Source organism: Mytilus edulis, chromosome 4 (assembly GCF_963676685.1).
Source record: "Mytilus edulis chromosome 4, xbMytEdul2.2, whole genome shotgun sequence".
Taxonomy (NCBI): Eukaryota; Metazoa; Mollusca; class Bivalvia; order Mytilida; family Mytilidae; genus Mytilus; species Mytilus edulis.
Window position 1 is genome coordinate 33,219,476 of NC_092347.1, and position 16,043 is coordinate 33,235,518.

Sequence of the window (16,043 nt, forward strand, 5' to 3'; positions counted from 1 at the left end):
ACCTTATGCAAATTTACGTGTGGCGTATATTGATATGTGTGGGATATTTAGTGGAGAACTACACACTTGCACTTTCCTGATTGTCAATAGTCTTGGTGTACATTTATTGCACCTACATTTAAATTGTATTTTCGTCGAGAAACGTTCCATATCAGAAATATCTGTCACGAGTTTAATTCATGTCTCATATTCTTAATTTATTTCCTGCATATACATTTCTAAACCAATTGTCATTTGATTCACCCCATTATATGTGAAGACTCCTCCTCCCCTTCCCCCCCCAAAAAAAACCCCCAAACTAACAACAAACAACAAACCAACAAAGCCTTCAAACAAGCAAAAATACAAGTATTCAAATAAAATACTCAAACATCAAACAAACAAACAAACAATAAGGTTGTCTGCGAAGCACATATCTGTTTAAAAACAAACCGAAAACCGTATCTTATTTGGGGGCCACTTTTTAGGGTGTAATATCAAACTTCTATAAAATCATTATGTCCATGATTTTTTGAGATGCCACTTAGGCGAACACAGATATTTTTTTAAGTCTAATATAAGGCTTTAAGTTATAGAAATTTATTACTTCTTGCTAGAATTAAGTAAGTGCCTTGCACATGTGTTGTGTAACCAAGTAAACTCCGTGCAACATGACAACATACAACTAGTATAGTAGGATTGTTTAATGCGGGGTTCACACATTGCCGATTATTGCTCCCGTTTGAGATCAGACAGCGAAACGACTCGAAAAGTGAAAAAAGTCGGATTACTATCCTCCATTATCTGGAATGTCCTATCATTGTCTAAACGCAGTCGTTTAAGTTCGTAACAAATTCCTACGGGTCGGGAGGGATCCGAATAGTTCGGCGAAGCACCCCGACAGTTATGTGCGTCCCGTTACATTCGGGGAAACTCAGCCGATTTTGTCTAGTCGGATTACAATCGTGCCTATGTCGTGACAGATTCTGCTGTATCGGATCAAAATCCTAACAATGTTCTGTGTATACTTGACGGTGTCCTGTGAAACGGGAATGATCTGGAGAAATTTTTCATTGCTGTTTTTCTGCCGATTGAGTCCAGATTGCATCCAGATCTTGTCGATTACGAACCGGTTTTGCCGAAACCATTCCGGAACAGTCCCGTTATTAATACGAAATTCGTCAATGATACCCACGTCAGAGTCCCGACGATTACAGAATACAATACGACTGAGACCAGACACAGCCGTTTGCAATGCGATAGAGCGGACTGTAATAGGATTACGTTCCGACAGTACCTGATCATCCCGAGTATGTCGACTGTTTTCGAACGGATAACTTCCGTCAGCGTCAGTTCACTCTCTGGTCACTGTCTGATCTCTGTCGTCGGATTACATTTGGTAGAATCGAGACGCAGTCGTGACAGACTCGGTCGAATTTTATCAGGCGAAAGATACAAATCGGATTAAGAACGGGATAATCGGGATAAATTCGCTTGGAAACGGTTGAATATCGACGCTTCTTGAACAATATCTGATTGTTGTCGTGATTCAAATTTTATTATTTTAAATTTTAATTAAAGTTTGAATTTCCATCCACGATTCACAGGATCTTGATCAGACTTTTGACAAATTTTAATCGGGAATGGTCCTGTCAAGGACGGCAGTAAAAATCGTGAATGTGTGACCCCAGCTTAAGGTCGTGATTGCGTTTTCGACAATGTGTCCACGATATCATGTCAGTAGGCAGGAATTTCACCTAGACGCAAGCGTCATTACAACAATGACATAAATAAGATAATGCGTAGGTTCTAATTTTAATACAGAAACAATGTGTACCTAAGTTTTACAAACTGAATGGTATCTGTGATACTTTTGTTCTAGTTATATACCTTTACCGCCCACCTCATCAAGGTCATATAAAGCAATCTGTTTTGTTAGTCCATAGAACCTTGAGACATGACATTTTATCAGAAATATGAACATAACTGATTGATTTATTATACATTAACAGTCTTGCAATTGATTGGAAACGGTTCGTTCTTTTGACAAATAAACATTATGTATTTCATTAATAAAAACATGTTTTATGCCTAAACTATCATACTATTATACTTAAAAGGGTATTGGCTACAAAAAAATAATAATACAATTTTCTTTGTTTCAATCATTCAATCTAGCGGAATCGAAAAATCTTTTGATTTCACTATTAACAGTCAATTCGATCAAATTTCGTCAACGTTAGCCACTGCCAAGGTTGACAGGGGAGTAAACACAAATCACTTAGTTGTTTTCCAACCGGCGGTCAAACCCTTGCAGAAGTGAGATGCCTGTTTGCTGCGCGGGATATGCTAGTTCACAGACCAGGCAGAGTGGAAATGTTCAATACGATATTTCCTTTAAAGGGAGTGCCTCACAATTTGCACGTTTGCAACTACTCTTTGATGGTGGTTTGTTGTAAGGCTAAAATTTCGTCTCTTTCTTTTATATCCTCATTTTCAAGTAGAAGTCCAAAGTCTGACCTTCATACCGACTGGAATCTATCAAAGGACCTACATATTGTTTTTTGTAGTTAAATTGTCTCATCCTGAACATGCATGAAAAATTTGCCACTGTACCTAAAGCAATCATAAATCAATAAATCAATCAAGCAGAATAAGCTAAAACAACATCGGTAATATTGGCTTGCAGTTGTTAGAACAAAAGTTGATCCGTACCTTGATATACACACATACATTGATAAGGAGTGTCGGATGAGACTAAACATTTTGTTTCCAATTATGGTTTCCTTGATAAAGGGGTGTTTTAAGCAATTGAACGAAGGAGTCCACATTGGATACTTTAATCGACGCCATCATTATCTGACTTGGTTGGCTGTTTTTTACTATCTGTGTCACAATTTGCGACATATATGGTCCACTTATCGAAAACAAACTTGTACAAATTAATAAAAGAATTGACTTATTGCTTATCGTTCAGTGGCAATCATTGGGGGTACTGCAGGTCGACAGTGGCTGCGTATTTGGACATCCATCATAGCTGTCGGACGGGAGAAGTCCATGAATTTTTTTTATAGCCAAGGCAATCCTTGGGATTAAAATTAAATAAGAAAAACAGGTTTCTTAAATGACACACGTTGGAAAGTTATATAATCACTTCAAACTTTTATGGACGCCATTACAACCTGACTTGGTTGGCTGTATTTTACTATCTGTGTCACAACTGGCGACGGATATGGTCCACTTATCAAAACCAAACTTGCACAAATGATTGAAAGAACGGACTAATTGCTTATTGTTCAAGAAGGTGCTGCAGGTCGACAGTGGCTGCTTATTTATACATCCATCATAGTTGTCGGGCGGGTAAAGTCCAGGATTTACCATTTTATATAGCTTAGACAATCCTTGGGATTAAAATCAAATACGAAACAAATGGTTTTCTTAAATGAGACAATACAATAACAAAAATTATCTTTTAGGTCATTACAAAGTCGACAACAATAGAGGCATATATATGTACATGTACAGGATGTCAGGGTTATAATTATAGATTCTTAAATTGATACAAGTGGATTTTTGGATTTATCTAAACGAGATAGTAAGAATCTGTTTTTCTAATGATTAAAAGAGAAATTTTATTTGTTTGTTAAACGAAAATCCCTTTCAAGAGCCTTCCAATGAAGTTGTCAATTTCATTAACACCTGTTAACCATATTGGGATTCTTCCTGTGAGCTGATATTGATTAGGATACTTAAACTCATCCGATCACCGGTATTATATAGCATTTTTCCTCCCATGCATGAGCCATTCTTCCCCCATTTGGAAATTATGACTTTAAAATTGATAATTTAACTATCGAAATTGGATAAATCCGATAATCGACGAGTAACTAGGTAAGTTTATGTTCTATAATGATTATCAAATTAATTTTCATTTTTGATAACGAAAATCTCCTCGAGTGTACTCTAAATTCTTCATTAATAACACCTGTTAGAACATTTTGATTCATCCAGTGAGCTGATGAAGGTTATAACCAGTGGACTTATCCAATCATCTTCGGAGACCATCGGCAACCACACGTTGATGATTTTTTTTTATACAATGGGCCTGGAAAGGTTTAAATTGCCACATTATTAGAGAAAGATTATTATAAAGGAACATTTTAATCAATTTTCTTTAATATTTGTATCTTATGACGTTTCATTCTATCTGGATCTATCGTGTGGTAAGGTAAGAACTAAATCTTTGAAAGTGATATTTGGTTTATCAAGACAGTTAAAGCAACATGATCCGATTCCCAATTACATAATTTTGTCTTTGAAGCAGTACATGTTACTTTGTTTTTTGATATTTAAAGATAGTGCTGATACAACCAACAATATTTAGTGCAAATGCAACCTTTGTAACTTATTTCATTCCAAAGGGTACCCGCCTTAGGAGGTATAGTGAGGACAATATCCATCTAAAGAAAATATTAAGAGTTGTGTCAACAATGTTTTCAATGTTTTGCAAATGGTACCAGGATAGTTGTTTTTGAAAATACACTTATACACGTAGAGATGCAAGCCTAGTTAACTACCTGATTTCGTCGTTTAACATTTTATATGTTCCTGAATTTGAAATATTTGATTTTAATCTAAAGGAAAAGGTGTATAATACTATCCTTTGATGGAGAAACGTGGAAGCAACATGCTTCGTTTAGTTTTATATTTGAATACTGATTTGTTTGTTGTTAAAATATTTCAAAAATAGATGTCATACAAACCCTTAATAACTAATTGTTTAACCTAGTTGTCACCAGTTTGAATAGATTATGGATCTTCAAAATTTCGGATTTTCAAGATCTATTACATTTGTATCTACGTTTCCTTTTTTGTAGAAAAGGCTGTCATATGAGACAATTCATATGCTTGTTCCAAGTCAGGAACATCACCAGTGATATTCCTATTTATATGGGCTTGTACTAAAGGGAATCAGGTATAATTGAAAGCCTATCTCTACTTTTTTCACAAATGACGACACATATGTTCTAATTATTGTAACCACACCCACATTCCCGTTCTTTTGACCTCAAATGTGACCTACAGAACTAGACTTATCACCTATTTTGTACTCACATGAACAATAAGACGAGTGTTACATGTGATTACCATTTTCCAGGGAACATGAGATCACCCAAGGTTTGTGTTGCACAGTCTGTAGATTAATGTGTTGTTATTTGTGTACAGTTTGATTAATCTTCAGTTTTTAATGCAATGATATTCATACTCAACATGCCCAAGTGATATATCAAAGTTTAAATATATCTCAAGTAAATTGTGATAAGTTCACACTATTATAGTTGATGTGTTTCCATATGTTTTAGTTTGTAACCCGGATTTGTTTTCTCTCAACCGATTTATGACTTTTAAACATGGGTACACTACTGTTGCCTTTTTTATGCTTATAAATTCTTTCATGGTAACGTAGAAGTTCTCCCAGTTATTCCATAAAACTATGTTAAGAAAGATTTTTGGAGTAAAAGGTACCTTCTACTTATGAAATTATTGTCATAAGTACATGCTTTTTATTACCTTGAAAATTGAAATATGATGTGAAAAAAACCCTCCTCTCTTTTATTGTTCGTAGATTTACAGTCTTTGAACTAAATTTTATACAGATAATGATAAGTTGAATGAATAATGTCGTATGAAATTTTCATGGTGATTGTACTTTGCTTTTGCTTCACGAGTTGATCTTGGTTTCTGATGTTGGGACTAAGAGAAGATGTTATTTTCGATTCTCAAATTCATGTACATTGCTTCTTTTCAAAGTAATGGATCTTTTTCTTCCTATAACTGAAAATAAAACACACTCGAGAAGTAATCATAATGTCATTCTTCCAATCCACAGTAACTTGAAACGTATACACATATTGGAATTTGTAACTGACTTTTCAAAGCATAATTGAACTCTCTTAACGTAACGATTTATTATTATGAGGCTGATTTCATGCAGGAACTTCTTAGGAAGAAAGATAAGAAGTTAGCACTATCCTTTAAACTCTACTTTTCGCTATATAGATGATGTTCTTTCACTAAATAATTCAAAATTTGGTGACTATGTGGAACGCATCTATCCAATCGAGCTAGAGATAAAGGATACTACAGATACAGTTAAGTCGGCCTCATATCTTGACTTACATCTAGAAATTGACAATGAGGGTCGGTTGAAAACAAAACTTTACGACAAAAGAGATGATTTCAGCTTTCCAATTGTGAACTTTCCATTTCTAAGTAGCAACATTCCAGCAGCACCTGCATACGGGGTATATATCTCCCAATTGATACGATATTCCCGTGCTTGCATTTCCTATCATGATTTTCTTGATAGAGGATTGCTGCTCGCAAGGAAGCTATTAAACCAAGAGTTCCAAATGGTGAAGTTGAAATCATCCCTTCGTAAATTTTACGGACGCCATCACGAGTTGGTTGACCGTGATGGAATAACCGTATCACAAATGATATCGGATATGTTCCTTACGTCGTAACTACAATCCTATTCCCTTTCCTGAATGTGACCTACCGAATTAGACTATTTACCGGATTTGTTATCACATAAGCAACACGACGGGTGCCGCATGTGGAGCAGGATCTGCTTACCCTTCCGGAGCACCTGCGATCACCCCTAGTTTTTTGGTGGGGTTCGTGTTGTTTATTCTTTAGTTTTCTATGTTGTGTCGTGTGTGCTGCTGTTTGTTTGTCTTTTTCCTTTTTAGCCATGGCGTTGTCAGTTTGTTTTAGATTTATGAGTTTGACTGTCCCTTTGGTATCTTTCGTCCCTCTTTTTAAAATATAACTCGCATCCTTGATATTACGGACGATTATGTAGTATTTATAATTCTTTTCTCCATTTGAACATTTAAATATATTATTTCAAAATGGCTACAAAGTGTCATATAGGAAAAATATGTTACGAAAACATACAATTCTATCTTTAAATTACAATTAAATGTGATCAGGGTTTAATTATACGTCGTTATGAATAGCCTCGATATTAGTTGTATTTGGCAAAACCTTTCATAATTTGGGATCCTCAATCCTCACCAACTTCGTACTTTATTCGCCCTTTTGAATCTTTTTTTCAATCCCGCGCCTCTTATGTGTCCCATTAGATAATACGCCCATGTGACGTATACATTTTTAAGCCTGGTATATAAGATGAGTTTATTTACTGTATATTATTTTAATTAATTAAGTTAAAACAACATTTTGAATACGAGTTTATAACTGAAACATGATATGATTCACACAACTTCGTACTGTATTTGGCCTTTTTAGCGTTTTGGATTCGAGCGAAAATGATGAGTCTTTTGTAGACGAAAATCGCGTCTGGCATAAATTCAAAATTTAATCCTGGTATCTTTGGTGAGTTTATGTATACATGTTTACTAGAACTAATAGGGTAATGGAATTGTTGAAAAAGAAGAAAGGCAGTTTTTGTTTACTTTAATGATACAATGATCAATTAACAAACTATTTACCAGGGTAGTTCGCTGCAGTTGTTCCTACAATGAAAAAATAGAGATAAAAATATATCAGCGAAATGTTTCTGTCACTTGTTTTGTGTAACATGTTTGCGGTTTCCGCTTTGTTTTATTGAATTGCAAACGATTTAAGTAATCTGAGTTTAATTAAACGTTCAAATTGTAAAGGAAATAGTTATACAATATTAAAATTACAAGATAAGTAATTTTCAAACCTAAGTGCATATATAAGGAGGTTACAAAGGGTGCATTTCTTTCTACCACAAACGATGCAAAAGACTAAGCGCGCACATCTTTTGATCATTTGTTTCTAACATACGTTTGCAAAGTTTACATAAACTTTGACAAACTGTGCAATCGCTAAAGCATGCGTCTACAGTTTGTTGTTCGTCGTTTGTTAGTACAAACGCTACATTTGTTTCTAACTTGAACTTGATTAAACGATATACTTTTTCTACGTTTGTCAAAAATCTGTTTACCAACAACATGTGAATGCATAATTGAAAGTTCAAACAGGATCAGTAAAGACTTATCAAACGTTGTACTTGTTTCTACTTTCGTATCGTTTAGAAAACAACAACAAACGCCACACAACGTTTACAAAATTTTGGTTAGAAAGAAATGCAGCCAAAGTATATCAAGATACACGTTTAGTTTAAACAATATTTTATTCAAATAAATTGAATTGAATTGGACAACAGGCAAAGTCTATGTAAGCCCTCTCCGCACGTTAAATTCCAGTAATTAATCTTGATTCATGTTGCAATAGAAGCAACACAAAAAAAAAACACACACACACAAAAATATGAAAACGTTCATTTAAAAATCCTGTTTGCACAAAATAAAGATGGAAGGATAAACCGATGCAAGCATGTCGTTCATACGACTTTGGAAACTTAGAATGAAATTCAAAACAGTGTGGCTGTGGCCATTGATTGACACATTAAATTCATCCATTGACTGGGACAATTTAGGCGAACGTTTGTATGTAACGACCACTGCTCACTGTGTACTTTTTAAAGACACTTAAACTATGGGGTCACCAAAGGTACTCAACACCTTAATAAAGTAATTCGAAAAATTAATCAGAAATAACACGATGTTTTGATTAAAATCAATTATATAAATCAAAACATAAAGGTAATTCCTGATTAATTTTTCGAATTATTTTATAATTAAAGGCGTTAAGAAACCTTTGGTGACCCCATAGTTTAAATGTCTATCGTAGGTACATCGTGAACAGTGGTCGTTACAGACAAACGTTCACGTAAATTGTCCCAGTCAATGGATGAATTTAATGTGTCAATCAATGGCCACAGCCACACTGTTTTGAATTTCATTCTATGTTGAGCCCTCATTTAGTCCAATTAATTAATAACGAAGTTAATAATTTTATTCCAGCGTTGTTATTACGTAAATTGAATTTTAAAGAAGTCGGACGATTCGTCTAGCAGCCAATATACAAGCACTAAAATACTGAACTCCGAAGCTCAAACACATCAAACGAATGGACATCAACTGTCATATTTTTCATAATTCACACCTTATTTGTGAAAAAAAGTATCTAAAACTGTTTACACATACCTGAAGGTGTACCTGTAATTTAAATGTAAACAATGTTTAATCACATGAAAACAATTTAACACCAACAAAGATGATATTTCTTTGAGATTTTTGTGAAGAGCAATTAAGCTTTTTTTTTTATATAGCGGAGATAGGATAATGACAAAAACATAGGAAATAGACAGATTTGTGTTGTTGTTGCGTGCATTCAATGTATGCGTAAACTTCTTAATATGCAATTTATTTTTCCTGTTTTCTGTAAGTCCTCCAGATTTCATATCATTGAATGACACTGTTTATTTTCAAAGCTATAATATGTTCAGAAATTAAATGAGGTTAATTAGATAAATGTTCAAGGTTTGAACAGATGATCATGAATATGCTCTGATACATCTTGTGTTTAAAAGTTTGACTGTTAGAATTATTCTTTACAGAAATACAGACACATGTATCAATGAATGGTTCGCGCATTCAAGAATGACCAGTTTTCTTTATGAATGTGACATAAAAGTTTTATCATTTCCAAAAGGATTACAGCAATTGTCTTTGTTAATTAAAAACACTCATCAGTGACGCTCGAATAAAAGAATATTAAAAAGGCAAAAAAAAAAAGTACGAAGTTGAAGAGCATTTAGAACCATAATTCCTAAAAGTATTACCAAAGAGATGATTTTCATGAAATGGCTTCTTACCAGCAGTACTACCACCAGAACAGAAGCCGCAATGTTGGTTACAATTTTCCTCTGCCCAGTCTTTGTATTTATCACTTGTACATATTTCTCCAGGATATCGGTAACAGCTTTGTATTTTATTTCTGCATGGGGGTTCCACAGTTGTTGGTCCTATAAGATAAATATATTTTATTCTATATTTTATTTTCGAAAAAAAAATTCAACAGCTAAATGCTTAACCATAAAGATAATATACTATTTTTATATGAATGGTATCATAAAAAATTTCAATTGTTTCAATTTTTTTTATATTTCCTAGTCTACAAATATGAGGTTATATCAATAATGAGTTTGATTACCAGCCCTAAAAGCAGTGGTTATGGAGACAAAACCAATCATCCTATTTAGTAAATTTTACAGTTAATGAACGAGCATCTGTTTGATTTAATAAACTCTTAAGAATAAAAAAATACTCACCAACACAAAATCCACAATATTGTCTACAGTTGTCTTTTGCCCAACTATAATATGCTCCGTGACATGAAGCTTTTCCATATTGTTTACAATCGTCATGTTTATCTACACATACTACAAAAAGAGCGAAGAAAACTTTGTATATTTTATCGTATATTTTCCCTTTAAAACTTGGATTTTAATTATCTCATCAACATATCTTTAACCAAAGCCTTATCAGTAATTGATCCTGCTAATTTTAATATTTATATAGACATTATTGAGTTGAATTCGTGGTGGCTGGGTGGTTTAAGTATTGTGAGTAGTCTTTCTACAGCATGCATGCACCTGTCAACATTTATATTGTTTATTCGATCACAGCACGTGATAGGTGCGTACGACTCGGATATCAATAAACTAGAATGTATAGTTTTCCGAAGGAATGAACATTCAGATATTTTCCTTAATAAAAAATAAACTTGCCACCAAGAGAGCTAGCTATCCTTTAGTCTTGAAATGGCTTTAAGCACTAACAATCAATCAGTAAACATAATAGCGTTTGTTGGTTCATTTGATTTAAAAAAAAAAATAATTGGTGTAACATTTACCATTTTAAAGAGTAAATGACATTCAAATCAAAATGCCACCAAGTGATTTAAAAAGAATATTTATACATACACGCCGGGGATATAGTTGTGATGGGTGGTAACATATTGGCTGAAAAAAATTCAAATAACTAATAAAGATACATGTATGAGGAACATATATATATATATCTTTTGTATTACTATGCAATGAACAAATAATATTATGACAAGCATCATTATATATTTTTCGGATGCCTCAATAGTCAGTCCTTTTTTTAAATACTTAACAAATCTTTCCTAAATTCTCCGTATAAAGATTTAAGATAACTCCCAAAGACAGACTTGACCTTGGATGAATTTGTCTTTTAGATCACTTTTGGTCATATAGCCCTTTTATTGTGATTTAGTCTCATACATTTATAAAGACACATGTTTTAGTTTGGATGTTTTTGATGAAGATAAAAACAGGAAAACTATTCGGACGAACGAAAAAAATAAAGAAATATGTTTTACATTTAAAATGTAATGTAAGAAACATTTTCAAGTACTGCATAAAAAACATAACAAAACAAAAATTAAGGCCTTCAATACTCTAATTACACCAAATATCAACGATATAATAACCATAAATAACCGTAGATAGCTAAGCATGATCAGTCAATTATAGCACCATACAATAGGCATATATGTATATCATAGCATGTTGGTCATCATACGAAGAATCTAGAGATGTGAAGAAATACAGAACATGGCTGCAAAGAAATTCATAGAAGGCAAAAACACCGGAAACTTTATCTAACATTTTAAGAATCAAACAGGCAATCTCGGAAGATTTCATGAAAAATTAATCTGATGTAATTCGGAATATGATCAATCGAATGATATCAATGTTTGCTAATAACCTGAAGATTATGAGTTTAAATTAACTCAAAATTTAAACAATCAAAACCTTAACAGAAATATAGTTACAAACTTATTAATATGAGATGTATCCTTAAATGCAGAACTAGATGGGAATAGTTATCAAAAGTACCAGGATTATAATTTTATAAGCCAGACGCGCGTTTCGTCTACATGAGACTCATCATTGACGCTCAGATCAAAATAGTTAAAAAGCCAAACAAATACAAAGTTGAAGAGCATTGAGGACCCAAAATTCCCAAAAGTTGTGCCAAATACGGCTAAGGTAATCTACTCCTGGGGTAAGAAAATCCTTAGTTTTTCGAAAAATTTAAAAGTTTTGTAAACAGAAAATTTATAAAAATGACCATATAATTGATAATTGAAAATATGATTAAAATTATTCCCATTCGGATTAAAAAGACAATATATTCAGTTGAAATTTATGCACATTGAATGTCTGATATACTGGATGTACATTATATGCCTACCTGGACATAATCTACAGTATAAACGACAGCTTTTATTAGCCCACGCAATATACTTTTGATCAGTACACACAGATTTCCCGAAGATGTCACAGTCAGTTCTGGTGTCGACACAAGGTGGTGCCGAAGTTATTGGGCCTATCACGTGCGATGCTGTAGTAGCAGATTGTGTAGTTGCTGCAGTTGCTGCAGTTGCTGCAGTTGGTGGTTTATTGACTAAATGACATAAACGCACATTGATAAAATAAAATAAAATCATGAAGATAAAATAAACCAAAAAAAGTTTAATCTCATTCCTTCAAAAATAAAGTTTTTGTATTTCGTTACCTATACATTTTTTGGAAGTATATTAACGTTTTTGTGAAAGGAACTTTCTGCGTGATTTTGGTGTAGGATTTTATTTAAAATTCGAAAAGTCTAACCAATTAAAGAACGAGGAATAGTTATCAGTATTTTTTATAGGAACATATTTGATAGTATTGTTATATTGATGTGGAATAAACCTTCATGATCATAAGCATTGATGGAGCCTTCTTAAGGTTTCCATTTTGAAGGGCTAGAATTTGACACAGTACAATTGGAGTTGAATTTACGCACAATGTTGACTGTTGTAGCCAACGTTTAAATTATTTTCCTATTATATCCGTTTGTTTTGCTTTCAATACGATAGTTTTTAACTTATTCGTTTATATGTTTCGTTGCATTAGGTCGATAACTCTGCTGCCTGGTGAACTATTAGTACCAGAGGGAATCTCAAGCTCAGTAGTCAGTACTTCGGTACTGACATGATTTATACCCATCCTTCTTAAATTGCCCGTTAATAAACTTTGAGCCAAGGCTCCGTGTTGAAGACGTACCTTGACCTATAATGGTTTACTTTTATAAATTGTTATTTGGATGGAGAGTTGTCTCATTGGTACTCATACCACATCTTCCTAAATCTATTTGAAATTATAAAGAAACTAAGGTTTCAACTCCCTCAGGCAAAGTTAACCTAAGATGGATTTTACCTTTTTAATTTTATTCGTCAAATACCTCTTCAAATGTTTCGCTTTTTATACATCCTTGGATTTCAAATATTCGGCTTTGGGCGTACTTGATAAAGATCAATACGGAAAAATGCTTCATTTGCAATGCATTGTTATATGATATTATGTATCACGTATTATTATGAAAGCTAGCGATTACTTTAAACAAAATTAATCGGTCGAACATTATACTTGGATGTTTCTCACCTTGGCAGAATCCACAAAAGTGTCGACAATTTTCCATTGCCCATGCTGTATAGGGGTCCTGGCAAGCTCCTTGGTCAAAGGAAATACAATTTGTCATTTTATCCGTACATACTGAAAATATAACAACATTGGTATTATACAAATGTCCTTATCTCACATTTATTTTAATAATTATAACTTAATAAAAGTATACTAACTTGTTCTACGATGTCTTACTCGAAACAAAAGGTTGGAACATTGATTTATATGAATATTTGTAATAAAGGCAACGTTGTATACGACTGTTCAATTTTTTTTCGATTATTTTCGATTTAGCAAAAGCAAATCCGGGTAGCAAAGAAAAATAGTTATCAAAGGTATCAGGATTATAATTTAATACTCCGACGCGCGTTTCGTCTACATAAGACTCATCAGTGACGCCCAGGACCCAAAAAACAGAGGAAATCACATGAACTGTAAGAAAGCAGCAAGAGAACAAAACAAAAACCACTGAACTACAGCAAAAGCAAACGCCAACATTCATATAAACGGACACTAGATTTTAACTGCCATATTTCTGACTTGGTACAGGAACTTTTAAGAACAATTGGTGGATTGAACCTGTGTTTATGGCTAGCATTTTAATGGTATGTACTAATTCTACATTTGTCGATAAACGTTTTCAATTATGTCTTGTATAGGTGTCATGATACAATTTAATGATGGATAAACCCCTAAATAAACCTTATACTAGTATGTGAAATATTAATACATGTTTACGCTGTAACACGAAAAGAACCGTTTTAAGTGCTAACAATTTGTCTTCTTAAGGCGATTTTGCGAAAATCGAGTGTATAAAATTTGAAGCCTTGCATATAAGTTAGCACTGCCGTCATGCAATAATTAATATAATGAATATAATTATAAATTTTATGACCAAAGATGCTGAAATTATTTGAAGCACTTCGGTTTGTCTACCCTAGGGCATTGATGAACGTACCCATATTTGGAAATCTTTTTCCTGGTATCTATGATGAGTTTATTTACACCCACTGGGTCCATGCCACTGCTGATGGAGATTTATTTTCCCGATGGTATCACAAGCCCAGTAGTCAGCACTTTTTGTGCTGACATGAATTGTCATTGATATGGTTATATTTATAAATATTAACAGTTTACCAAATTTTTGGATTTTTTTAAATACTAAGGCTTTTCTACCTCAGGCATAGATGACCTTATCTGTATTTGGCAAAACTTTTAGGAATTGTGATCCTCAATGATTCTTCAACTTCGTACTTTATTTTGGCCTTTTTAACTTTTTTGGATTCGAGCGTCACTGATGAGTCTTTTGTAGACGACACGCGCGTCTAGCGTATACAAAATTTAGTCCTGGTATCTATGATGAGTTTATTCTCAATGCTATTATTGATTTGGTTTTCAAATATCTTTATTCAATTGCCATTGATGAGATTATTATAAACAACACGCTCGTTTATCATACTAAATCAGAAGGCTTGTATATTTTACGGCTTTGGAATACCACTTGATATTGTGAAATTTTAAGATCCCCAATACATAGATTCAACTACTGAGCAATACCAATACACATCGATCTCACTTATAGAGTGAATACGGATTATAAAATAAATTCATCCTTTCAATAATTTCCTTGACGCTTTAACGAGTTGGTTGACTTTCATTGGATATCTGTTTCACATATGAAGATAGATATGATGGAATTATCTAAACCATAATCTTATCCAAGTTTCTCGAAAGTGACACCTCCAAAATATTTTATCGACTTGTCATCGGATTTGTTCTTGCATGAACAACACAGTATGAGAAACGTGTGGCAAGGATATGCTTACCCTTCCAGCGCACATGAAATCACCCCGATTATTTGATCGTGTACGTGTTGCTCGGTCTTCAGTTTTCTATTTGTATTTGGCAGAAGGCTGTCGGTCTTTTTGTCGTTTGTCGTTTTTCGTTTAACTTGGCGTTGTCACTCTGTATCCGAGTTGTTTGGTTGAATATTTAATTTGTATAGTTTGTTTCTCGTTCAAAAAGTTTGAAAATGATATACACTTTTTTTCTCGCTACATAACTATTGCTTCAAATTTAAAACTATATCATCTGTCCACCTCTGACAAATAATCAACAGTCTAATGAAATAATAAAACACCAGGCTATATTTAGAAATTTTAGACTGATCTTGTTCTGGCGTTGAAAATTATGTAATGCACATGTTGAGTATATAGTTCAAATATAATGTGTTATAATGGCCTCCTAAATAAATAGTGCAAGTGTTTTTATAAGAGTTGGTCGCACTCCTGAAAACCCAATTATATAAAAAAAAAAAAAAACACTCTCAATATGTGAAATGTAGGGATTATTGTCCAATTTATTTCAAATGTTTATGGATAAACAGCGTAATATTACCTGCCGTTTCTTGTTTTCAAAAGTAAGACATTGCCTTATGAAAAAAAACCCAACATCACATGAAATAAATATAATAAAAACATACGTGCATCAGCTATATTCCCTGTTAAGAACCCAAATGCTTGACCATAAGTCTGAATTAAAACTGATGACAAAAGTAATAACGAGTTCAACATTGTATACTGTCAAGATACGGCCTAGAGAACGAATGATCAGATAATACTTG

The 16,043-nt window shown here is 33.4% G+C and overlaps 1 protein-coding gene across 1 annotated transcript; it reads right to left on the reverse strand.

The window, feature by feature from the left end:
* Positions 1-5,571: 5,571 nt before the first annotated feature.
* Positions 5,572-16,043, reverse strand: LOC139519502 (uncharacterized). Its single transcript, XM_071311624.1, has 9 exons — positions 15,903-16,043; positions 13,400-13,510; positions 12,168-12,380; positions 10,868-10,906; positions 10,214-10,324; positions 9,758-9,907; positions 9,087-9,098; positions 7,500-7,523; positions 5,572-5,814 (listed from the first exon to the last, which is right to left on the reverse strand). The coding sequence occupies exons 1-9, from the start codon at positions 15,991-15,993 to the stop codon at positions 5,747-5,749; spliced, it is 819 nt and encodes a 272-aa protein (XP_071167725.1). The 5' UTR covers positions 15,994-16,043; the 3' UTR covers positions 5,572-5,746.